Here is a 23,086-nt window from a genome sequence, read left to right as displayed (position 1 = left end):
TTTTAATGTTAATTGAGTTCATGTTTTGCTAAGTAAATCAGAGACATTATGTAGGCTACATTTTTAAGTGTCCATATACATTTTGGGGTCACTGTATTTTTTTTTTTTTTTTTTTACAAGGTTTCGGTCGTACAATCTGCTGCAATCATTTTGGACTATTTGTACTGGTCTCAGATACAAAGGTGCTAAAAGATTGTTCAAGAGAATAGTACCGGTATTATAAATGTAAGCTAAAAATTCTTTATAAAATTTATGAGTAGTGTAATATTTCTAGCGGCTCTGTTATCTGTTTTAATTGTCTTTTTGTTTATGTCTCTGTACGATTGTAGACTTTTTTTGTTATTAGTAATATTATTATTATTTTACATTCATGTAGCCTATGCGTAATTTTGTGTTACATGTATCAGAAACTGTGAAATTCAGGAGAAATTAAAGTCCGTGTAAAGAGAATTCTGAGAATTGTTTCTAAACACATTACAAAATGTATTGCTGAAACACATTACAAAGACTCTGAACTATGTAGTACTGAATTGTGGAGTTAAACCGTTAAACAGTTTTTCACCAATTCTGTGTTCAGGATTTATTGGGCGGGGCTAAAACGGTGGCTCGATGACGCAATGGAGCCACCGAGCGTGGCCCCGCCCCTAACACTATAATAACTATGTTGAGAGATCAAGTTCTTAGTTCGTCTTTTTGAATGTCTTTGATGTTAGATATACAGATTCTAGGCAGGGACGGGTGAATGGATACCTGGGTCTTAGCCCAGAGACATCAATATGTGGCAGAATACATACAATTTAAAAACATGGAGCGTTCACAATTCGCATCTAAAAACGCATGGAAACGCGAGCTGTACCGCTTTCTCTTCTTTCAAAGCGCACCGGAGCTTGTGCTCTCCTGGTGTTTGCCATTGCTAAGCAACCATGAGCCGCGCTCGCCTTGAAGACCATGTTGAAGACCAGACAGTGGCGGCGCCAGGGCGGGGCTTGACGGGGCTATAGCCCCATCAGAAACGTGCTTAGCCCCGGCGCAGCCCCTCCAAGGATTTCCAAATGATTTTCCTGTTTTTTAACTCTCGGTGTCACTCTCATTAACATTGAAAAATAAACATTAAAAACCTAAAAAAAAGTGCCTAATATGTGGTGTATAAACAATTGATCTTACGGGGGAGGGGTCAAACAACTCAAGCAAGCAATGCGCAAACTTTGCGCATAGAGAAAGTGAAAGTAAAAAAACTGACGGCTAACGCTGCATTAACAGCGCATGTTCTCTCTGAGACAACGTGAGACAAATCTACTCTAACATATGCTTATAAGTTATAACGGTCAGTGATAACGATATAGTCTTAAATTATTCCCTTAATATTTTTCTATTGGCTTGTATAGTGAAAAACATGAGAAGAAGCGTATTTCGTGTCAAACAGGTTGTTTTTGAAAATCAGTTCCTGAAATAAAGCTACTCTGAATTTTCATTGATGACTGCAGTGTTAATAATTTTAATTATAGGCCTATAATTCATTGTATAAATTAATAGACCTGTTTAAAAAAAAAAAATACTTTTTAAAAACATTTTCAATGAGGAGTAAGCTAATAGCCTAATCTTTTATTATCCTCACAGCTGCATCATGCGGTGATGCGCTATGAAATTATTGCGGGGCAATAATTTCATGTAATTTAATAATAAAAGTAATCTAATAATAATAACAGGCCTAATAATAAGAAGAATGAATCAGGCCTGCATTAATTGGACATGTTAAATCCTCTTAATATTGCCAATTTTTGATGCTTATTTCTGGCTATCATGGACACATGATACCATGTAAATCAGAACGGGGAGGTTATCACCCGCAATGTGTGCCCCTGTGGAAATAGTTTTATGAATTTTATTGTATTGAAAAAAGAAAAAAATCCCAGCTTTCTCTCTTTTCTATATTCGTTCATAAATTATATTACTTTGTAAGTGTCATATTTGGCAGTTGGCATTAGTATATAATAACAGGGGCATATGAGAAGTTTAATACCTCAAAAAAATAATTATTAATAATAAAATAAAATATACCTTTTTCAAAGCTGCTGTATATAAAAAAACTGATAGCTAAAGTTTAGGCGTTCATTACTTTCTCTAAATGTAATTATTTTTTTTAGCTCCCCCTCTGAACTGTTAAGCCCCCCCTTAGCACCCCCAACAAAAAAATCCTGGAGCCGCCACTGAGACCAGACGAGAAGGTTTCAACGAATAACGAACGAGCACGCTCAAACATGTATGGCTGTATAAATCCAGTTAAACTACTAGAGGTAGAATCAGTAGCCAGTACCGTTTCTAGGCATAGGCAAGCTAGGCGGTCGCCAAGAGCGCCACCAGCGCCAATGAGCGCATACTGCCGCTACATTTTAACAGGGTTGTGATCAAGAGTGGCACGGACACCCTGAAATATGATTGCCGTCCCCACTGTATCCCCCAACATCACTGGGCTAGAGGACTGTCATTCTGACGATGCCTGTATGCCATTGGATCAGAGCGCTGTCAATTGCTGCCTCTGATTGTTGCATGCAAAGTTGGGTTCAGTTGAATGTTGAATGGGTTCAGTCAGTGTTTTGGCAAGGTAAGGCTTTTTTTGTTTGTTTGTTTTGCCATGCAAGTTCAAAGGCCAATTTAAAATATTTGTACATAAAAAAGTGCACAAAACCAGTATTTTGTTTAGGCAGTAGCCTATTTGTGGCAGTCGTGAAATCATGTTTCATAGTTTTATAGGTTTGACTGAACAACTGACACAACAACAAAACAATTGAACAAAAAACAGATAAAGTCAAAAAGTAGCCATTGATAATATCTAAACATGTATCCAAATGTAATAAAATTAATTTATGTGTGATGACAATTTCTTAGCAAGTAGGGATTTTTACATAGAGCTATACAGGCATCCATTGGCTAATGGTATCACAGATAATAAATTGTGAAAAATGTTTTATCTTAACAGTCAATTTACAAATAGGCCTAATGCGTTCAGATTTGTGGAACTTACAATGTGCTGAATTTCCACAAATTAATGGCAAGAAACGGCCCAGTAGCATCCATTCAGGTTGTAGCGGTATTTGACAGTTGAGAGAGACGGCCGCTTTCCAGCGAGTGGGCGTGGTTTCAGTGCCAACAGCTGACACGCCCCCAGCGTCTGAGAGTACGTTACTTGGCGTTTTTTTTTTTTTATCATTCAAATTTGTCTGGGTGGTTAATAACACATTTTTCTGTTGTGCGACAAACTCAGAACACATATTTTAATACCACTTTACACGGACTTTAAGCTCCATCTGACGGAACGAATAAATGTCATGTTTTCATTTGATTTCATTTGAGCCAGTTTAACGGTTTAGTTCAGTCACCGAAACAGATCCTCTTTAACAAGTAGGAAATAATTCTATTTACAAAGATTTACCATTATTTTACAGTCGATAAACTCTTGTTGATTTTTTTCAATCGTAATTGTAACGATGAATGTGCAGGTTGACGAAAAGTCATCGCTTTACTCATTTGTCTAGGCAAAACTAGCATTTGCTCAACAGTTGAGGAGCATAATGGATTCGCGCAGTGAGTAGCCTATTTATTGATATCAATAAACTTACGCTATGTAATAACTGTTAGTTTCGCTCATTTAACCAAGGACCCAGGACATTTTCATAGCTCAAAGCGACAACGTAGCCTATATGGATATCTAAATGAACAAACATTTGGATATCGGGTTGAAACTTAATCACCTTAACTAATCATAAGAGTAATTACTATATTTAAATAACCACCTTACGGTTCCCAGAAGTCCCAGAAATGAAGTCAAATAGGAATATGGAATTTTATATTAGCCTGAACACTAAAGTCCAACAGCATCTATTAAATATTTACAATGTCTAACATCCACTATAGGTTTACAGATTGAGGACATTGACTTTCAGGGTAACATATCTGTCAATTTTTATATTTGTGAACAATTTTCTTCTTAGCAGTCAATTGCTGTTATAGAGAAATATCATATATGTGTGCTGTCAAGGAAATAGTTTTCTAAAATTGATTATTATTCTTTTTTTGTCTGTTTCCCTCGCCACATCATATTTTCATGAATATCTGCCATAGTTGGGGAGGTAGGTTTTATATTCCATACATTGTTTTAGATTAGAAAAAAGTACAAATTCAGTTGCACAAGTTGCTAATCATCACATTCAGTCACATTATGCCTTTTTTGCTAGTTTTCCATAGCTCTGAATGACTCTGGAACGGAGAGTCTCCTCAGGGATCCTGACACTTCTCTTTGTGACTCCACTGAAGCAGAGGACAAAGGTGAAAGTATCCGTTTGTCTCACATATTCGGCTCATCCTCTTCTCTGGCTGAAGAGACTCATCCTGCTGATGACAAATCACCTCTTAGACCCAAGAGTCCAGGGGGCAGCTTTGACCCTCATGGCTTTTTAGAGGTATTGTGACATGCTGCACACCTGGACCTTCAGTGGCCAAAGTTTGATGAAGTCTCTCATGTTTACACAGGATGCATTTATTTGATCAAAAATACAGTAAAAACAGTAATATTATTAAGCTTTAAAAAGATGTATGATGTGATATACTGTACACAAACCAGATTATTTTTCACTGTCGCTCCCAGAAATATGTTGGCATTGTGACATTGCCAAACCAAGTCCAACAGAAAGCAGTAAAAAAGGGATTTGTGTTCAATCTGATGGTTGTTGGTAAGAAACATGTAACGTAAACACACATACACACTGACATTTTTTAAAAGAAGTCTCTTATGCCCATTGGCTGCAGTTATTTTAAAAATAAAATAAATGAATAACAGTAACATTGTGAAATAATATTACAATTTAAAACAACTGTTTTCTGCTTTAATACATTTAAAAATGTATTTTTTCCTGTGATGGCAAAGCTGAATTTCCAGCAGCCATTACTCCATTTTTCATTGTCACATGATTCTTGTATCATATACAGTCTTTTAAGATATATATATATATATATATATATAATCTTAAAAGACTGTTTATAATCTTAAAATATATCATTTGCATGTTTAGGTGAGTCTGGCTTAGGCAAATCCACTCTTGTCAACAGCCTTTTCCTCACACACCTCTATATGGACAGATGCATGCCTGATGTTTCAGGTAAACCTATTTGTATACTACTTATAAAAGTAGTATACTGAACTGCAGAGAAGATTAGATTGTGAAATGTATTAATATCTTTTTCACAGAGAAGATAGCTCGGACAGTATCAGTAACGAAAAGCACTGTAGACATTGTTGAAGAGGGAGTAAATCTAAGACTCACTGTTATCGACACCCCTGGTTTTGGAGATGCCCTTAATAATCATGAAAGGTACTTTAAGTTTTAAATGTGTATTCAGTCATTTTTTGTTCATATTCCACTCATTCATATGACTGTCTTGAATTTATACTGACGTAGTGGTCAAGAAAAAAAGGTGGTTTTGTGATATTTTTGTGAAGTACAGCTCATCATGTGCTCCCAGCCAAGCACCCCATGAGGCAACCACTCCATTTAAAATAAAACAGTAACACACTAAAATTAGTTTATTACTCTAAAAGTGCCATTAATGTTAATGTTAATAAAAATATATGTACAAAAATAAATGAGGAAGCAGTTACTACAAATTGTAGTCCATTACTGATTACAGATTACATAATGAAAACTAGTCAGTAACGTAATCTGTTACTCATTTTAGGTCATGTATTCTGACTATTTTTTAGATGACTTTTTTAATCAAACTTGGGTAACACTTTATAATAAGGTGTCATTTGTTAACATTAGTAAATGTATTAACTAACATGAACAAACAATGAACAATGCATTTATTGCAACACTATTTATTAATCTTTGTTAATGTTAGTTAATGAAAATACAGTTGTTTATTCATGTGCATTAACTAATGTTAACAAACAGAACTTGTGATTTTAATAATGCATTAGTAAATGCTGAAATGAACATTAACTAAGATTAATAAATGCTGTAGAAGTATTGTTCATTCTTAGTTCATGTTTACTAATGTTGTTAACTAATGAACCTTATTGTAAAGTGTTACCCAAACTTGTTTTAAACTTGCCATTAAATGTGCCGTACTGACAGAAAACCAGCAAAGAGGAAGAAAATATGTGACCCTGGACCACAAAACCAGTCTTAAGTCGCGGGGTATATTTGTAGCAATAGCCAAAAATACACTGTATGGGTCAAAATTATCCATTTTTATTTTATGTCAAAAATCATTAGGATATTAAGTAAAGATCATGTTCCATGAAGATATTTTGTAAATTTCTTACCGTAAATATATCAAAACTTAATTTTTGATTAGTAATATGCATTGCTAGGAACTTCATTTGGACAACTTTAAAGGCGATTTTCTCAATATTTTGATTTTTTTGCACCCTCAGATTCCAGATTTTCAAATAGTTGTATCTCAGCCAAATATTGTCCTATCCTAACAAACCACACATCAATGGAAAGCTTATTTATTCAGATTTCAGATGATGTATAAATCTCAATTTCGAAAAATTGACACTTAAGACTGGTTTTGTGGTCCAGGGTCACATATATATATATATATATATATATATATATATATATATACACATATATATATATATATATAAAAACGTAAAATACAAATCACTTAAGCACTTGAACACTAAAAATATAAATATATTATTGGTTTACCGGCATTTCAATGTGACCATTAAGTGACATGAGAGAACTGAAAAACATGCGAATGTGTTGTTAAATTATTGACATATTAATTTCCTCAGATATATTTAAAGTAAAAGTATTTTATTTTAAGGGTTTGGCTGACAAAAATGTTTGGGAACCCCTGCATTATATGAATAAACATGAAAACAACAATGAAATTACATACTTTCATATTTTTGTCCAGACTTCCAGAATCAATACTGGATATGATGACGACATAATGATTCACAGCTATACATCACCAGTTTAGTAACTTGCATAGTTATTTGTTTCATACATTGTCTAGTTGCTTGAGAGGTGGCTTGCAAGTATGGTTTGCAAATTTATTTACATGACATGTGTGAAAATTAAAATAGAAAAAAGAAGAATTAGAGAGAATTAATGAATTCTGAATATTTTACTGCCAGTTTGTGAATAATTTGTAACTGCAATCTCACTATGAGCAGTTTAAAAAGTACGTAATCTGAGTATGTAATTCAGATTACATGTAAATAATTACTACCCAGCACTGATTATTGAGCGCTTCTTTAAATATTTTGACATGTTTAAAAAACATTTTATAATTGTCAAATTTAATCACATAACTTGGGTGACCGCTTGTTAATAGGCAAAAAGGTATTTACACATGGTTTTTCTTGCAGCTGGAAGGCCGCAGTTCATTATGTAGATCAGGAGATGGAGAAGTACCGCAGAAATGAGATCGGGCTGAACCGTAAAAACATAACAGACAACAGAGTGCACTGCTGTCTGTACTTCATTTCGCCTCATGGCCATGGGTAAGACCTCTTCTCGGCACAGGTGTTTTTGTGTTTATTTCTATCCCAGGATTTTAGTAACCATGAAAACAGAGACCATATTCAATTAACGAATTTCCTTTGTGCCGTCTCAGTCTCAAACCAATTGATGTGAACTTTATGAAAGCCCTGGATCAGAAGGTCAACATTGTGCCTGTGCTGGCTAAAGCAGACAGCCTCACTCCAAAAGAGACCCGCAATATGAAGGCAAAGGTGAGAAGGCGCGTGTACTGAAAGTCTGAGAAAGCTCACATACAGTGATAGATGTTTCTAAAGTGTATCGTGTAGATATTTTTGAGAACATGGGACTGTCAATAAAATCCACCAGGTGAGCTATCTAAACAAATTGCATTTTTTCTCCATAGATTTTGACTGAAATTGACAAATTCAAAATCAGGATCTTCCAGGTCCCAGAGTGTGACCCGGATAATGAAGATCTGTTCAAGCAGCAGACTCTAGAGTTAAAGGTCAGGACTACAGGTCACAAAGTAGTGAAACTTGTATGTCATTAAACATATTTGTAATTACACATTTGTAATGATGAAAAGTAGTAAATTTAATATATAAAATATATAGTAAACACACAGTTCCACTCAATCTCATTTTAATCTTGAGTACCTATAGAGTAGTACTGCATCCTTCATATCTCCAGAGAGTCTTTAGTTTTATCATATTTATAAAAGAAAGATACAGATTTACTATTCTCTGAAAACAGCCGAGCTCCTGAAGGCACGCTGTGGGCGGAGCTAAAGAGTCAAGAGCAATTGTGCGCCGATTGCCAACAAAATACAGAAATTTTATTCAGTTTTACTTACCACCTGCAGTTCCAAATCATGACCGGGATCTTTTTATCGAGTATCTTTACTCCATCTTTCAGTATCAAACCATGTGTAAATCCAGTGTCGAACTGGGCCTTGTTCATAAAACATTCGTCACCCCTCCTTTAACTTTTCATTTCATATCAAATTACACACTACAGTTAAAATAATCAATACATCATGTGCTTTAGTATGTTAGTCTACATTAAAATTATTGTACTTTAAAGCACAATCATGAAAGTGTGCTATCCTTTTATTTAATTGGTATTTTTAGTTTTTATAAATATACTTTTAAAATTTTAAGTAGAGTACAAGTGCACATTCAATGTAAATAAGTGCACTTTTTATTTACTCATTAATTTTTATTTTATTTATTTTATTTTTTACAAGGATTTATCTTGTTGCCCATTTGTTAATATTTATAAAACTTCTGTGACAACTCTATAATGTTTCCATGTCCTCTTATAGAGAAGTATACCCTTTGCTGTTATTGGGAGTAATACAGTAGAAGAGAGAAACGGCAGGAGAGTTGCAGCCCGTGTCTATCCGTGGGGTACCGTTGAAGGTATGTTTCCTTACACCATGAGATGTTACATTTATACTTAAGGGAACATTTAAGATGTTAAAATATAAAGAGCTTAACTATTTTTTAACAAGAATAGGTGAAAATGAAAATTATGTCATTGTGTCTGTCGTCATCATGTTGTTTCCAATCTGTATGACTTTCTTCTGTCAAACACAAAATGAGAAGTTACATTGCTCTTTCCCATACAGAGAGAGAGAGACCAATTTTTAGCTTTCTATTAATTGAATATAGCACAGAGGTCGTATATGATGGGTATACTGTATGTAAAGAGCTCTTTAAACATCACTGTTCTTCTCTCCAACAGTTGAGAATCCATCTCACAGCGATTTTGTGCATCTGAGGAACATGTTGATCCGCACACACATGCAGGACCTGATACATACAACCCACTATGTGTTGTATGAGAACTATCGTATAAATTGCCTGTGCAGCAAACCATTCTTGGTATAAAAAGGCAACTTATTTATCCTTTAGCACTGAGAAAATTTCATGACCTTGTTAATAATAATAATTCTTCTTCTTTTTTTTGTTACCAATAGGAGAATGTGTAAGGATTTTTCAGCTAGATGACAGATGAGGACAATGTGTCTCACTGAAATGTTAAAATGGAAGAGGCAATGAATGGGTTTACTGAAGAAAAGGAAAAAATTAAAAAAGTACAATTTTAAAAAGTTAACTTGAATACAGAGCCACGACCCTATCAAATGTTTGAATTATTTAAATTGCTTTGAGGTGTCTAACAATATGTTCTATATTTAGGCCCATACATTTATTTGGGGTAAGACTCAAAAATAAAAATAGAAACTATGTAATTAAAGTACAATCAGCCTCTTTTCACTGCTTAACTTTAAATGAGGATACTCATATTTTTACTTAAGAAAAAAATCTATGCTTTACTGTGAAATGCACATGTATTGTCATTTATTGTCTCTGAAAAGACGAAATAACACTTTTCAATCATTTTCTTGATTCAAAATAGAGAAAAAACTATCAAATTTATCCAGTAATAATATATTGACAGGTGAGCAGAACACAGACACGATAAGTATATTTTGGCGTTTGGGTGTTTCTTAAAATAAGATATGATGCGCTTAGGTAAGGTTAAGGTCAAGATAAGGTTAGTTAAATGTCACATAATGACTCCTCAAAAACTTCATATTTATGAATGAATGATAATATACATTTTATCAAGATCTCACCTTGTGACAAGCCATCTTTGAATTGCCTTGATTTGCAAGAATTTGCAGAGTGACCTCCAGTGGACGTGGTTTAGAAAAACCATCCTAGAAGACAGTTATGATGGCTAGATTTAAACCAGTTTTTTGTATTGAAAAAAATAAGTTATAGTCTATGATTAATGTTAATATGAGATGTTTGGAATCAGATTTGACTTCCCAAGGTTAATTGTGTAAATATTGCCGTGTAACAATACACATTGGCACGTTTGAAATGCGAATGTTGCCCGGCGCATGAAAATCTGTGCCACATCCTCTTCAGCGGTCACTGTTTGCCACAGGACAAACCATTTTAACTCCTTACACATCACGGGCTGCTGTGGTAATGTAGTGGTCAGGATCTCTGTCAGTCATGAAGCTGGATAAGTTCAGGAACTTTGGCCTGGGGTCTTGATTTGCAAGAATTGAGAGAGCGACCTCAAGTGAAAGTGGTTTGGAATAACCATCATAAAATCAAAACAAAACCAGATTTAAAAAAAAAGGATTTAAACCAGTTCTGGACAAACTGTTAAAAATGGCAGTTGTCTATTGAAAAATCATATACTGTCTATGATTAATGTTGATACGAGATGTTTGAAATTAAAACAGTGACTGAGAGGAGAAACAGAGCGCACAGCCTACGTACAATGCTGATGAAGTACTCTTAATAGTTAACAGGCTATATAATACACTAAGAGTGCTTGCAAAGGTAAGAGAGAGAAAAGTATAATAATTATTATTATAATAGGACAAAATTATTAGAGAAATAGACAAAAAATGATTAGCTTGATAAACATTGTAATGCAAATTAATACCTGAAGGCCATCTTCTAAATGAGTCGCTGCATAAACACTTCCAAAGCCTGCTTCACACAAGCTGAATGCTGATTTCATAAGATTTTTTCAAAAGATGAGAGGTGTTGACATTAATTATCAATTGGTTTTTACTTAAAAAATTTAAAAAAAAAAAAAAACTTTTCTGATTTATATATTAATTGAGATACTACACTGCTTTTAAAAATCCATGTCACACTACAGAACTATTTATGTGAACTGTAGTAGTAATACATTTTTTAGTGCAAAATATATAACTTTCCTTCATGAATACAAATTTAAATGAGATTTTGCTGAATGTTAAATACGTTTTTTTATGTTAGTTATCAACTACCCTTAAACAAAGTGCAAATTAAAGTCATTTTAAAGCAGAAACCATAGAACTGCCATCACAGAACCATCATCACAATCATACGAGGCACAGAATAAAGCTGGAGGAATGTGATTTTGGACGTCTCGGGGGACATCAACACTACAGTCAGGTGCAACATGGACTAAAGTTTGGAGGGAGTCTAAATTAAATTTGCACCATGCAAGAGTATGGAGGACAACAAATCACCAACTAAAGCTTGCAAGACACTGTCACTCCAGCCATCATCAGCTTGAGAGTGACTGGTGATTGGTTCCTCCAGTGATAGGTCTTCGCTCCAGCATTTAATAACCATATTAATGGATAATCATATTACTGCATGTGAGCTTGCTGTAAACCCCAAAATTTAAATTCTGTCATTAATTACTCACCCTCATGTCGTTCCAAACTCGTAAGACCTTCGTTCAGCTTAGGAACACAAACTGGCAACTATGGAGAGCTTTCTGACCCTTCACAGACAACAACGCTACTACCACATTCAAGGCCCAGAAAGGTAGTAAGGACATCATTGAAATAGTCCATGTGACATCAGTGGTTCAACCGTAATTTTATGAAGCTATATAATTTTTTTGTGTAAAGAAAACAAAAATAATGTCTTTGTTCAACAATTTCTTCTCTTTCGTGTCTTCAATGCGCATTCACGAAGAGTAGCATGACGTGTGCGTGGTGCTGCTAACGCAGGACATATATGAAAATGATGCCATGAATGTGCCATTGCACTTACAGTCATTAGAATGGCACACACTTTATGAAAGTCCTAGATCATATAATTTTTTTGCCAAATCTCAACTTTAAAAACTATTCTACTGTGTTTTTGTCAACTGAAGTTTTTTTTTCCAGAAAGATGTTTTGTCAACTGAATAATTGTTATTGTTAAACCACTGTACAATCCATTGAACGGCCTTTACTCCTATTCCTCACAGCTTCAATTTCATGCCTGTCAAACACTAAATACGATGCAATCCCGACTGAGGTCTATCAGAATTTAAAAGCAGTTGTCCGCCACGTTCAGAAGTGATGCCATTGACCAAATCTATATAAAAAGTCAAAAATAAAATAAAAAAATGTCTAGCAAAAAGGCACTTATCTTGTCAGAGGTCAAAAGGGCAGCTGCTTGGGGTCTATATGGGCAAGTGCCTATTTTCTTATTAAATATTATATTTCACATGAAATTCTATAATTTATTCATATAATTCATAGCACAATTCATAATTCTTGTTGTTTTTTCACATTGAATGTAGGCCTATATTATTTTATATGACATGATATTATATAATACAGCTGAGTTTACATGCTTTTTTAATGAATTACATACATTTTACAGTGTAGCCTTTATCTTTAACTGATCATTTGAAATGTAAAAAATATCCTCAATTAATTTACAGAAAGTTTTTTTTCTTTTTAGTTGATGTACATTTACCCTGTTTCCATTCTATAATGAAAGAAATCATGTCTTTTCCTGGTTATGGCCATTTATTCACAGTTAAAGGCATATTATTTTACTTAGCCTATTAATATGTTAGGTTTTTCATTTGTATTCATATTTTAAACGCAACATAATTATACTGACATACGAACACAATGACTCTAACAAACGCAACGCGTCTTTAGGCTGGCGTTGGCACCTACCGACCAATCAAAGATCTGTTTATAAGCGCGACGCTACTATATAATGCTCCCGGACACCGCAAGTGAACGCCACGCGCAGCTCTCACTGATTGCACTGAGCCGTGGTCAAACTGGACAGTTAGCCGCGTACTGCCTGCTAACATTTTGAGGGTCAGGGAAGTTGCGTTAATTTTAGTGCGGAGATTAACTCCACAGATAAACTCCGCATAGAGAAGAAGATATTTAGAAAAACACCCAACGCATTGACAAGTGGATGTGAACTCCGTCTGGGAACATGGAGCACCTGTCGTCGACCACCAACCGGTTCGTGAATGCGATGTACAGGCAGCGCGGTAAGGGTTCCCCAGATAAACACAATACATTTTTAAATGATGGTGGATTTGTATATGTGGGTCATTAACGCAGCTGACTAATTCTATATCAATTTTGAAACTTTAATAATGTTTTTTTTCTCTCTCTGTTTACACACTTTCATTGGCACCAGATTCTGAGGTATGGACGCTTAACAATTCGTTTCCTTATTTAAGATAGAAATGTAGTAAGAGTTGTAACGAAACGATCAAACTGTGCCAGCAGTCACGACCCCCACTTCTCCAGCATCTTACTGGAGATCAGAGCATTAGTGTGAGGTATTAATGTGTCTGGACTAATGAGCAGTGACAGGCTGAATGCAGGTCACGTTGTTTGCATTAGAGACTGAGCGACTTCCTGTAGTGAATCTGTACTGTGGGTCATTCTGGCAAATGAGAGGCAGAATTGTTTGTTTTTTCTATTAAAATATATTGCTATGCATTTAAAATTAGTTTAATATGCTATATCCATTCAAATGATTTTGATTTTTAAATCATTTCAATCAAACACTGGTGACACAGCCACTTATGTCTATGTCATTTTGAAGTAACACCACAGACTTTATATTGCAAGTTACTATAGGCTCTGTGGTGTTAAAAGACCGTAACACCACAGACAAATCAGCTTAAATCCAGACTTTTCTAAAATGGAGGCTGCCATCATGATGATTTCAAGATCAGGGGACATTTTGGAAATATTAATAAGTTTGTAGGCCTATTTATCAAAATTTTGATTAAAATATGTCAGATCTCCAAGTTATCAACATAACACCACAGACACTAATAAAGTGTGACACATGAAATTGTCAGAAATTTAGCTAACTTTAAGAAAATTAATAAGAAAGAATGTACTCCCCATGATTCAACCAGCACCTGCAGTGACCTTTACACACAGGAAGTAGTCCAAATAGAATTCTCCCATTCTCCCAATGGCGACATCCATTGTTGTAACACCACAGACATGAATTTTGGGGACACTACTTTTTTCTTAAATATAACAAAATATGTATTTTTTAAATAATTTAATACAATTGTACATGTTAAATAAAATCTATATTCACAATATAACCACTTTATTTGTGTTAAAAATGTTATATTGTTGCAGTTCCATTCCATGGTACCTCTCTGAGGTATGGCGGGAACATCCATATTTTATTACAAATGCAATCTCTAAAACTCAATTAAATATGTATTTTGAAACAGAAAATGTAACTATTAACAGTGCACAAATTGTGTTTACCCTACAGAATGCAAACATTTTACGATTGATTGGTATTTAAAATTCATTTCAACTGTTGTAAAGTAAAGGCACACCACTTGCCACCACAAATGACAAATGACCCCTGTAATGAACGTTTGTCGCTCAAACCTGTTGAGTGCATTCTGTTCTGTTCTTTTCTCTTTTGTTGTGATACAGCATGCAATTCAGAAAAAAAAATGGTTTGTTAAAGAAATAGTTTGCTCATGAATGAAAATTGGAGCTGGATAGGCCCAGTCCCCATTCACTTTAATTGTATGGAAATAAGTAGTCGGTACATTCTGCTTGGCCTACAACTCTTTTTTTTTTTTTTATGAACTGGTCTGGGGCAACATGAAGGTGAATTGAGTGAAGTGACAATAAATTAAAATTGTGTATGATTAAACGCCACTTATGATTTTCTGGCTACTCTTAAAATAATTACAAAACATTTCCATATAGCTAATGAAAGTAAATGGTGACTTGGTCTGTCAAGCTTTGAAATTATTAGAAAGATTATCAATGAATGCTTATATAAATTTCAGTCTTTTTCCCACACACAAATGCTTTCGTCATTCACTGTCAACCTGAATAAATGGGTAAAACTAGCCAATTCAGTAACTTGCTATTCTCAAACCAAGATCATTTCTCCACTCATCGTCATGATGGTAACCCCCCAAAACAATCTGTCAAATAGAAATCCCAGTCCAGTTTAGTTTATCTAGTCAAGTTTATCTACTGTTCATTAAAACCAAAACAATAGAACAGTTTAGATTACTAAGAGGTGTCAGTTTCATGAACTTGAAAAAGAAAATTCTGAATACTCATAAAAGTTCATTTGTTTGAAATAATTTGCTTAATTTAAGATTGCCCTACTCAAACCAGTGAATTATTTTGAAGGTTTATAGTGTTTGTCTATTGTTGTCTATTATCGACATTACTGTAGCTATAGATGGTTAATGGTTAGATGGAAGAAAGAACAGGTCGATCACAATTCAGTATATAAACAAATACAAAAAAAAGACACAATACAGTAAAGATCTGTAGCTTACTTCTGTTACATTGCAACCTTAACTATTCAAGCTGATTATTTTATATAGTTTATATATAGTGCTATTAAGTTTATATTTGTGTCCCATATCTGCAGTTGTCTAGTTTAGCCATAGAAGACTGTGAGGATGCTGAATTGGCCTATACCATGAGAGACCTGCCCCCTAGAGCCGGTCACACCTTCCCTGGATGTGAGCTGCCCATGATGGACAGGGAGCCGGATGGCAGCACCCGCCCTCATACACCAGGGACACCCACTTTCACCCGGCCAATGAACAGAAGTTTCCTGGGCTCCGAGCCGGAGTTACCCCGCCGTGGACAGCTCAGCTCCATGAGCTCTCTGGATTCTCCCCTGAGCCCCTCTCGCTCGAAAAGTCCTTGGGGCAGATTTGACCCCTATGACTCTGCTGAGGTAATGCCAGTCCTGTGTATGATGCATAATGTTGACTCAGCCTATTTGATTGCATGCGCAGGACCTGATTTTGAAAATACTTATTTTGAAATCACATCACCATCTGAGACTTTTAGGATCAAGATAAGGAGTATGTTGGCTTTGCTACGCTGCCTAACCAAGTGCACAGGAAATCTGTGAAAAAGGGGTTCGCCTTTACTCTTATGGTGGCAGGTGAGATCATCAAATGCTGTATGTCACAGGCAGCACAAAATAAAAATTGAATTTGATGTCCAATAAAACTTTCTTTTGATCCATCCAGGGGAGTCGGGTTTAGGAAAATCTACACTAGTCAACAGCCTCTTCCTCACAGACATTTACAAAGACAGGAAGATGCTGAATGCTGAAGGTAAGAGCCAGGATATCATTAACTTAAACAAAAACAATAAAAAAAAATTACTCAAACATTTACTGAAATAAAATATTATTCATTTCAGCTAGTTTTCAATGCAACAAGTCGAAATACTAAAATGAACTTAAACTAAATAAACTAAAAAATTGTCAAAATATTTAAAAATCGAAACGTAACAAAAATGACAAACCACAACACAATTACTAAAACTGTAACTATTAAAATGAAAACAGAAAATACACAAATAAAAATTTAATTAAAAATATTACGGAAAACTGTAATAGCATTTTAATTATACTAAAATGACATTGGTAAGAGCAATATTCTTCTGTAAAACAACCTTTGTATAATACACTTACAAGCATTATGTAGTTTAGTCAATCACAACACATTTTTGTTTGTAAAATCTAATTTATTCAAGAATATAACTGCAATTCATAAATACAGTGACATAAATACACCATCAAACATATTTTTAAATTTCTGAATTAAAATTTAAAAAATACTAAAAATATTATCAGGCAATTTGACTTAATGACAAGGCAAAGTTCAGGTTGTAAAATGTCATGTGGTATACCCCCCAATAACTGTAATAATATTTGTTAATTAATGAATTCATGATATTTGTTAAAACAATTGATTTACCTTTAAAAATATATATTTTAATAATGATTAAGATATGAACATGTATTCAAGGTGTAAGGAAAATATGTTATTAATATTACTTGGTTACACCACATGACATTGTTGTTTTTTTGAAAATGGCATACATTACTACTAAATTTTGTTTTCTTTTCTTTATCTGTATTGTTCTTCACTGACCCATTGCAGAGCGGATCTCACAGACAGTGGAAATCACGAAACACACTGTGGCTATAGAGGAGAAAGGAGTCAAACTAAAACTCACCATTGTGGATACACCAGGATTCGGGGATGCTGTCAACAACACAGAGAGGTGAAACTGCAATATGAGTTATTAGAAAATGAAGTAATTTCTCTCAAAATACGTTTTTGTTGATACAAATACATTTGCTCATTTTCAGTTTTGTAACCTCAATTTTATGTTAATTGTAATAGCTGGGGGGCAGTTGTGGACTACATTGACCAGCAGTTTGAGCAATACTTTCGTGACGAAAGTGGCCTCAACCGTAAAAACATTCAGGACAACCGTGTGCACTGCTGCCTCTATTTCATCTCACCTTATGGCCACGGGTAACACTTCCGGACTACTAGCAACTAGCATTTGGTATTTTTAGGTTATCAGCATCATCTGAAGAAAAAAAGTGTTTAGTTACTATTAAGTCAGTCCCAGAATCATGTATTATATTGAATTTGTGAATTTTTGTTGCTTTCTTCCCAAAATATTGGCATCAGCATGTTGTAAAACCCATATCGATCAACCACTATTTAAGATTAAATCAGTTTAATGATAATATAAATCTAGAGGTTTTACTCAAAAACGGAATGACAGTGGCATTTGATTTGGAAATGTACTTCAGGAATTTTGGGAGTGACTCTTTTTTCCCCCTCTCTCCTCAGTCTCAGACCAGTGGATGTGGAGTTCATGAAGATGTTACATGAGAAGGTCAACATAGTGCCTGTGCTGGCCAAAGCAGATAGTCTAACTCCAATGGAAGTCAGAAAAATGAAAATGAAGGTGTGTATAAAAAGTGTGTATGTGTATGTGTGTATATATATATATATATATATATATATATATATATATATATATATATATATATATATATATATATATATAATATCACAGTCATCATGGGTTTGTTTTTTTCTCTAGATTCGTGAGGAGATTGAGAGATTCGACATCAACATCTATCAGTTCCCTGAATGTGATTCAGATGAAGATGAGGAGTTCAAACTGCAGCACCAGGAACTGAAGGTGACCTGCCCTGCTCTATATTTACATCAAACTTACCATAACACAGAATAAACTGACATGTGGGTTTGCTTCTTTGTTACAGGACAGCATTCCCTTTGCAGTAATTGGCAGTAATGTCCAAGTTGAAAGCCAAGGCAGGCGCTTCAGAGGCCGTCAGTACCCCTGGGGTGTGGTGGAAGGTACTTAGACTCTATCGTAGACTATTATGTACTATTGTACATAATCTTTTATTTGTTCACAGATGATGAATTAAGTGTCCCTGCAAAAACAGTAACAATCTGTACTGTATGCTCTTACCTGGATACATACAGTCCATTCATGTTGAGTAATATGTACTAAATAGCAAATCCCAATTACTTGATTACAATATTGGTGAAAAGTGTAAACTATATTATCAGCCAGTGATATATTCATACTTCACCTGCAAACATTCAGTATGTAACGATACAAACATCCACATATTTGGACATTTTTTAAATTTGAATAAAATGAAAACTAAAAGACTTTCAAATCACATGAACCAATATTTTATTCACTATAGAACATAGAGAACATAAATGTTTAAACGGAGAAATTTTACACTTTTATCCACTAAATGAGCTCATTTCAAATTTGATGCCTGCTACAGGTCTCAAAAAAGTTGGCACGGGGGCAACAAAGAGCTGAAAAAGCAAGAAATTTAGAAAAGATTCAGCTGGAAGAACATCTAGCGACTAATTAAGTTAATTGACATCAGGTCTGTAACATGATTAGCTATAAAAGGGATGTCTTAGAGAGGCAGAGTCTCTCAGAAGTAAAGATGGGCAGAGGCTCTCCAATCTGTGAAAGAGTGCGTAAAAAGATTGTGGAATACTTTAAAAACAATGTTCCTCAACGTCAAATTGCAAAGGCTTTGCAAATCTCATCATCTACAGTGCATAACATCATCAAATGATTCAGAGAAACTGTAGAAATCTCTGTGCGTAAGGGACAAGGCTGAAGACCTTTGTTGGATGCCCGTGGTCTTCGGGACCTCAGACAATACTGCATCACTCATCGGCATGATTCTGTCATTGACATTATTAAATGGGCCCAGGAATACTTCCAGAAACCACTGTCAGTAAACACAATCCACCGTGCCATCTGCAGATGCCAACTAAAGCTCTATCATGCAAAAAGGAAGCCATATGTGAACATGGTCCAGAAGCGCCGTTGTGTCCTGTGGGCCAAGGCTCATTTAAAATGGACTGTTTCAAAGTGGAAAAGTGTCCTATGGTCAGACGAGTCCAAATTTGACATTCTTGTTGGAAATAATGGACACCTTCCGTCAAAGACGACCACAAAATCTTCGGCAGCTGGAAACCTATATCAGGCAAGAATGGGACCAAATTCCAACACCAAAACTCCAGAAACTCATAACCTCGATGCCCAGACGTCTTCAAACTGTTTTGAAGAGAAGAGGAGATGCTACACCATGGTAAACATGCCCCCGTCCCAACTATTTTGAGACCTGTAGAAGGCATCAAATTTGAAATGAGCTCATTTTGTGCATAAAATTGTACAAAAATTTAAGTTTGAACATTTATGCTGTCTATGTTCTATTGTGAATAAAATATTGGCTCATGTGATTTGAAAATCTTTTAGTTTTCATTTTATTCAAATTTAAAAAACGTCCCAACATTTCTGGAATTCGGGTTGTAAAGCGATATATTTCATATAGTAAATCTCAGCTGCATGATTATGTAAAATGCAAAATGTAAACTGTATTAAATTTTTTACTTAATCTGCATACATTACACTCGTTTTTTTTATTTGAAACAAAAATTAATTATCGTTGGATATATAGAGATTTGCATATAAAGTTCCATTTAGATACATCCCGCTTTATCAGCATACATACTGTACAGTAGTGATGAAAGAATCAAAGCTTTGAATGAACTGAACCAATTACTAAGCAAAATGATTCATTATTTTAAAGCGTTGGAAAACACACACTGGTGACACCTGCTGGCCAAAACTGTGTAATTGCAGCAAAAACTCAGGCCATATTTGCATAAAAACAGCTTTTACAAACCCATTGCAAGCGTTTTATTGAAAGCAAAGCAAATTAACTAACCATCCATTAAATTACCATTAAATATTAAGTCTGTATGTGTTCTTTTATCTAGTTTCAGGGCTTGTTTTGGTTATTCAATGAATGACTCGGCTAAACGGGCCTGTAAAGCTGTTTTGAAACAATGTGTATTGTGTAAAGAACTATTCAAATAATTGAGTCGACTCTATTCTTGCAGTGGAGAACCCTGCTCACTCCGACTTCCTGAAGCTGAGGAACATGTTGGTGCGCACGCACATGCAAGACCTGAAGGATGTGACACGGGAAACGCATTACGAGAATTACCGCGCTCAGTGCATCCAGAATATGACCCGCATGGTGGTCAGGGAGAGGAAACGCAGGTCAGAGGATGAACTGACATCAGATGACCACATCAGACTATATTCTGCATTGCAAATTAATGGTGTGCTTATTCATGGTCATTACATTTCATCACTGACTTTCCTGTGTGCTTACTGTTTATTTCATCCAGTCTGTGTAACCGGCTAAGAGAGAGCGCCTCAGACCTTCCTGTGCCTCTGATGCCTGTGGACGGTGAGACGGAGCGCCTTATTTGGGAGAAAGATGAAGAGGTAATACAGTTTTGTTTTTTATCTAGATCATTTTAATTAGATCCATACAATGTCTTCATTCTCTTCAGAATAGATTCAGTGCATGTTTGGAATGGATACTATATTACCATTCACACCATACTAACTATTATTTTTTTAAAACATTAAGTGAAAGAGTAGGTATTTACCACATAGTTGTCACATGACCTGGCCCTTACTAGAATACTACTAGAATATTACTATGCCTGCCATATTAAAATTAGTATATTAAGATTAGTATGTTAGCATATTTCAACAAAGCCAATGTTTAAGTCTCTCCTTCATTAAAGCTCTTTGATAGTTGTAATTAATCTTGTGTATTTTTTGTTACTTTTTCTTTCTGCAGTTGCGCCGAATGCAGGAAGTTCTGGAGAGGATTCAGGAACAGATGCGTCATGGACATTAAGACAGACTAATCAATTAATTTAAATGTTTACACGATAGAAATATGGCTTGAGATGGCAAAGGTTTAAGCTGCAGGAAACTGCAGTGAATATTAACTGTAAAATGTGTGCATCTTGTGAACGTAGGTGTCCTAAATTAGCCGTCTGAATACATCTACATAAATACATTTAATATTTTAGACTGAATGTAAATATGACTCTTGTGATACACAAGAAATAAAACCAATACAACTTGACTTGTAAATGTCATAAGATTTATTATGAATCGTCAATGTTTTTTTTTTTTTTTTTTGTAGTAATCTAGCATATTTTAATAAGTTTTATTACTATTTTAGTTAAACATGGTGGACAATTCGATCTTAATGCAGCCCAAAATGTACAGGCGATATATAACTTAAACTTTCTCCATAGGGAAAATGCACAGTTTTTCATATATTCATATATAATATCAATGTAGAATGAGGTCTAACGGTCCCGCCCACATCATACAGTATGATACATGGTCCCAAAAATGAAATAAAGGGAGGGATTAACATTTAAACAAACAAACAAAAACTGCAATCTACATGCAAAACCAGGCATCAGTATAATCCTAAAATACATACACATATATGTGAATGCGTGCATATACCTCACATATATACATACATCCATACACATATATAAAAAAATAAAAATAACAACAACAACAACAAAAAAACACTAATAAATTTCACAAAAGTTAGGCTATTTTTTTTGTTTGTTTGTCTTTTTTAACTGAATGTGAAGCACAGCATGTATTACTCCATCTTCACATCCCCAAAAAAAGAAAAAGGAAGTCAAACAGAAAATCCAATCCTCAATTTTGGGGGGTTTGCAGCAGGAAGAGGATGTTAAGAGCAGGAATCACAGTGTTCCGTTTGAAAGTGACAGTATAAAGCAACAACGTGGTGTACCTAACCATCGACAGCAAACCATTAAGTTTACATAGGGAAACGGTCAGATGGCTAACTTTGTGCAGGTTCAACCAAGCGAGTGCATTGAGTATGGCAGGCCGACTTTAAGAGAAGCACTGCTAATTGGCAAAGGGGCTTTTTTTTCCTGATGTCAATGAAACGGAAAACAGCAATTTTTAACCTCCTAAAATGCTTATTAACAAGCGCCTACTTCACGACAATTTACACAATCACGCGTAGTAATGAAAAATGGCTGTGCGCCGATTAACGTAGAATGGACACACAACAGCACCGATTTACACTGGACAAGCGCGCGCGGCGCGCGATAGACGCCTATGAACGTGCGCGCGGCGTGACTCGAGATTCATTTAGGTTAACGTATTTTCTAAGACTTCATTCTACGTTTTTCATCGTGTTTGCTACAAGCACGAGAACATTGGTAACTGCTGATTTGAAGAAATGGAAATGCCCGACTATCACACGCCGTAAGTAACGTTTTTAATAATTTCAAACGTTAATCAAGTATTATTAAGTTAAATAGCTGAGCACTTGCTGTAAGCTATAAATGCTTTAATGTACTTTCAAATACATGTCTTTCTCAGATGTTGAGTTGTATATTAGTTGAGTTTCATTACAACCCATTCGCCTCGACACTTTTTTTTTTTAAGACTTTGATTGCCAACAGATGTCTGTGACTGTAGGTCAGGTCATGGCAGACTATTGCGCTTGCGCTTCATA

General features: G+C 35.0%; 2 protein-coding genes across 3 annotated transcripts; both read left to right on the top strand.

The window, feature by feature from the left end:
• The first annotated feature begins 4,399 nt into the window (after positions 1-4,399).
• Positions 4,400-9,874, top strand: zgc:162239 (uncharacterized protein LOC558037 homolog). The gene is made up of 10 exons (XM_058758036.1): positions 4,400-4,457; positions 4,643-4,727; positions 5,067-5,153; positions 5,243-5,366; positions 7,388-7,522; positions 7,636-7,753; positions 7,906-8,007; positions 8,827-8,923; positions 9,249-9,388; positions 9,484-9,874. The coding sequence occupies exons 2-10, from the start codon at positions 4,718-4,720 to the stop codon at positions 9,493-9,495; spliced, it is 825 nt and encodes a 274-aa protein (XP_058614019.1). The 5' UTR covers positions 4,400-4,457; positions 4,643-4,717; the 3' UTR covers positions 9,496-9,874.
• A 3,112-nt stretch (positions 9,875-12,986) lies between these two features.
• Positions 12,987-23,037, top strand: septin4a (septin 4a). Of its 2 annotated transcripts, XM_058758078.1 has the most exons (12): positions 12,991-13,322; positions 15,725-16,039; positions 16,156-16,252; positions 16,341-16,427; positions 17,262-17,385; positions 17,508-17,642; positions 17,970-18,087; positions 18,226-18,327; positions 18,410-18,506; positions 20,598-20,760; positions 20,892-20,991; positions 21,356-23,037. In XM_058758078.1, exons 1-12 carry the CDS (start codon positions 13,302-13,304, stop codon positions 21,413-21,415), a joined length of 1,419 nt encoding a protein of 472 aa, XP_058614061.1. In that variant the 5' UTR covers positions 12,991-13,301; the 3' UTR covers positions 21,416-23,037. The 2 variants fall into 2 exon arrangements, with proteins under 2 accessions (XP_058614063.1, XP_058614061.1); XM_058758080.1 differs by lacking the exon at positions 17,508-17,642 and having other exon boundaries at positions 12,987-13,322.
• Positions 23,038-23,086: the final 49 nt, after the last annotated feature.

Source organism: Onychostoma macrolepis, chromosome 21 (genome assembly GCF_012432095.1).
Source record: "Onychostoma macrolepis isolate SWU-2019 chromosome 21, ASM1243209v1, whole genome shotgun sequence".
NCBI classification, from domain to species: Eukaryota; Metazoa; Chordata; class Actinopteri; order Cypriniformes; family Cyprinidae; genus Onychostoma; species Onychostoma macrolepis.
This window is presented reverse-complemented; position numbering and strand designations above follow the sequence as displayed.

Bases quoted from the DNA above. Each gene is read 5' to 3' on its own strand.
- zgc:162239 (XM_058758036.1), top strand. The intron at 5,154-5,242 runs GTAAACCTATTT...TCTTTTTCACAG, and splicing joins ATGCATGCCTGATGTTTCAG to AGAAGATAGCTCGGACAGTA. The intron at 7,754-7,905 runs GTGAGAAGGCGC...TTTTCTCCATAG, and splicing joins CCCGCAATATGAAGGCAAAG to ATTTTGACTGAAATTGACAA.
- septin4a (XM_058758078.1), top strand. From the start codon at position 13,302: ATGCGATGTACAGGCAGCGCG. The intron at 17,643-17,969 runs GTAACACTTCCG...CTCTCTCCTCAG, and splicing joins ATCTCACCTTATGGCCACGG to TCTCAGACCAGTGGATGTGG. The intron at 18,328-18,409 runs GTGACCTGCCCT...TCTTTGTTACAG, and splicing joins TGCAGCACCAGGAACTGAAG to GACAGCATTCCCTTTGCAGT.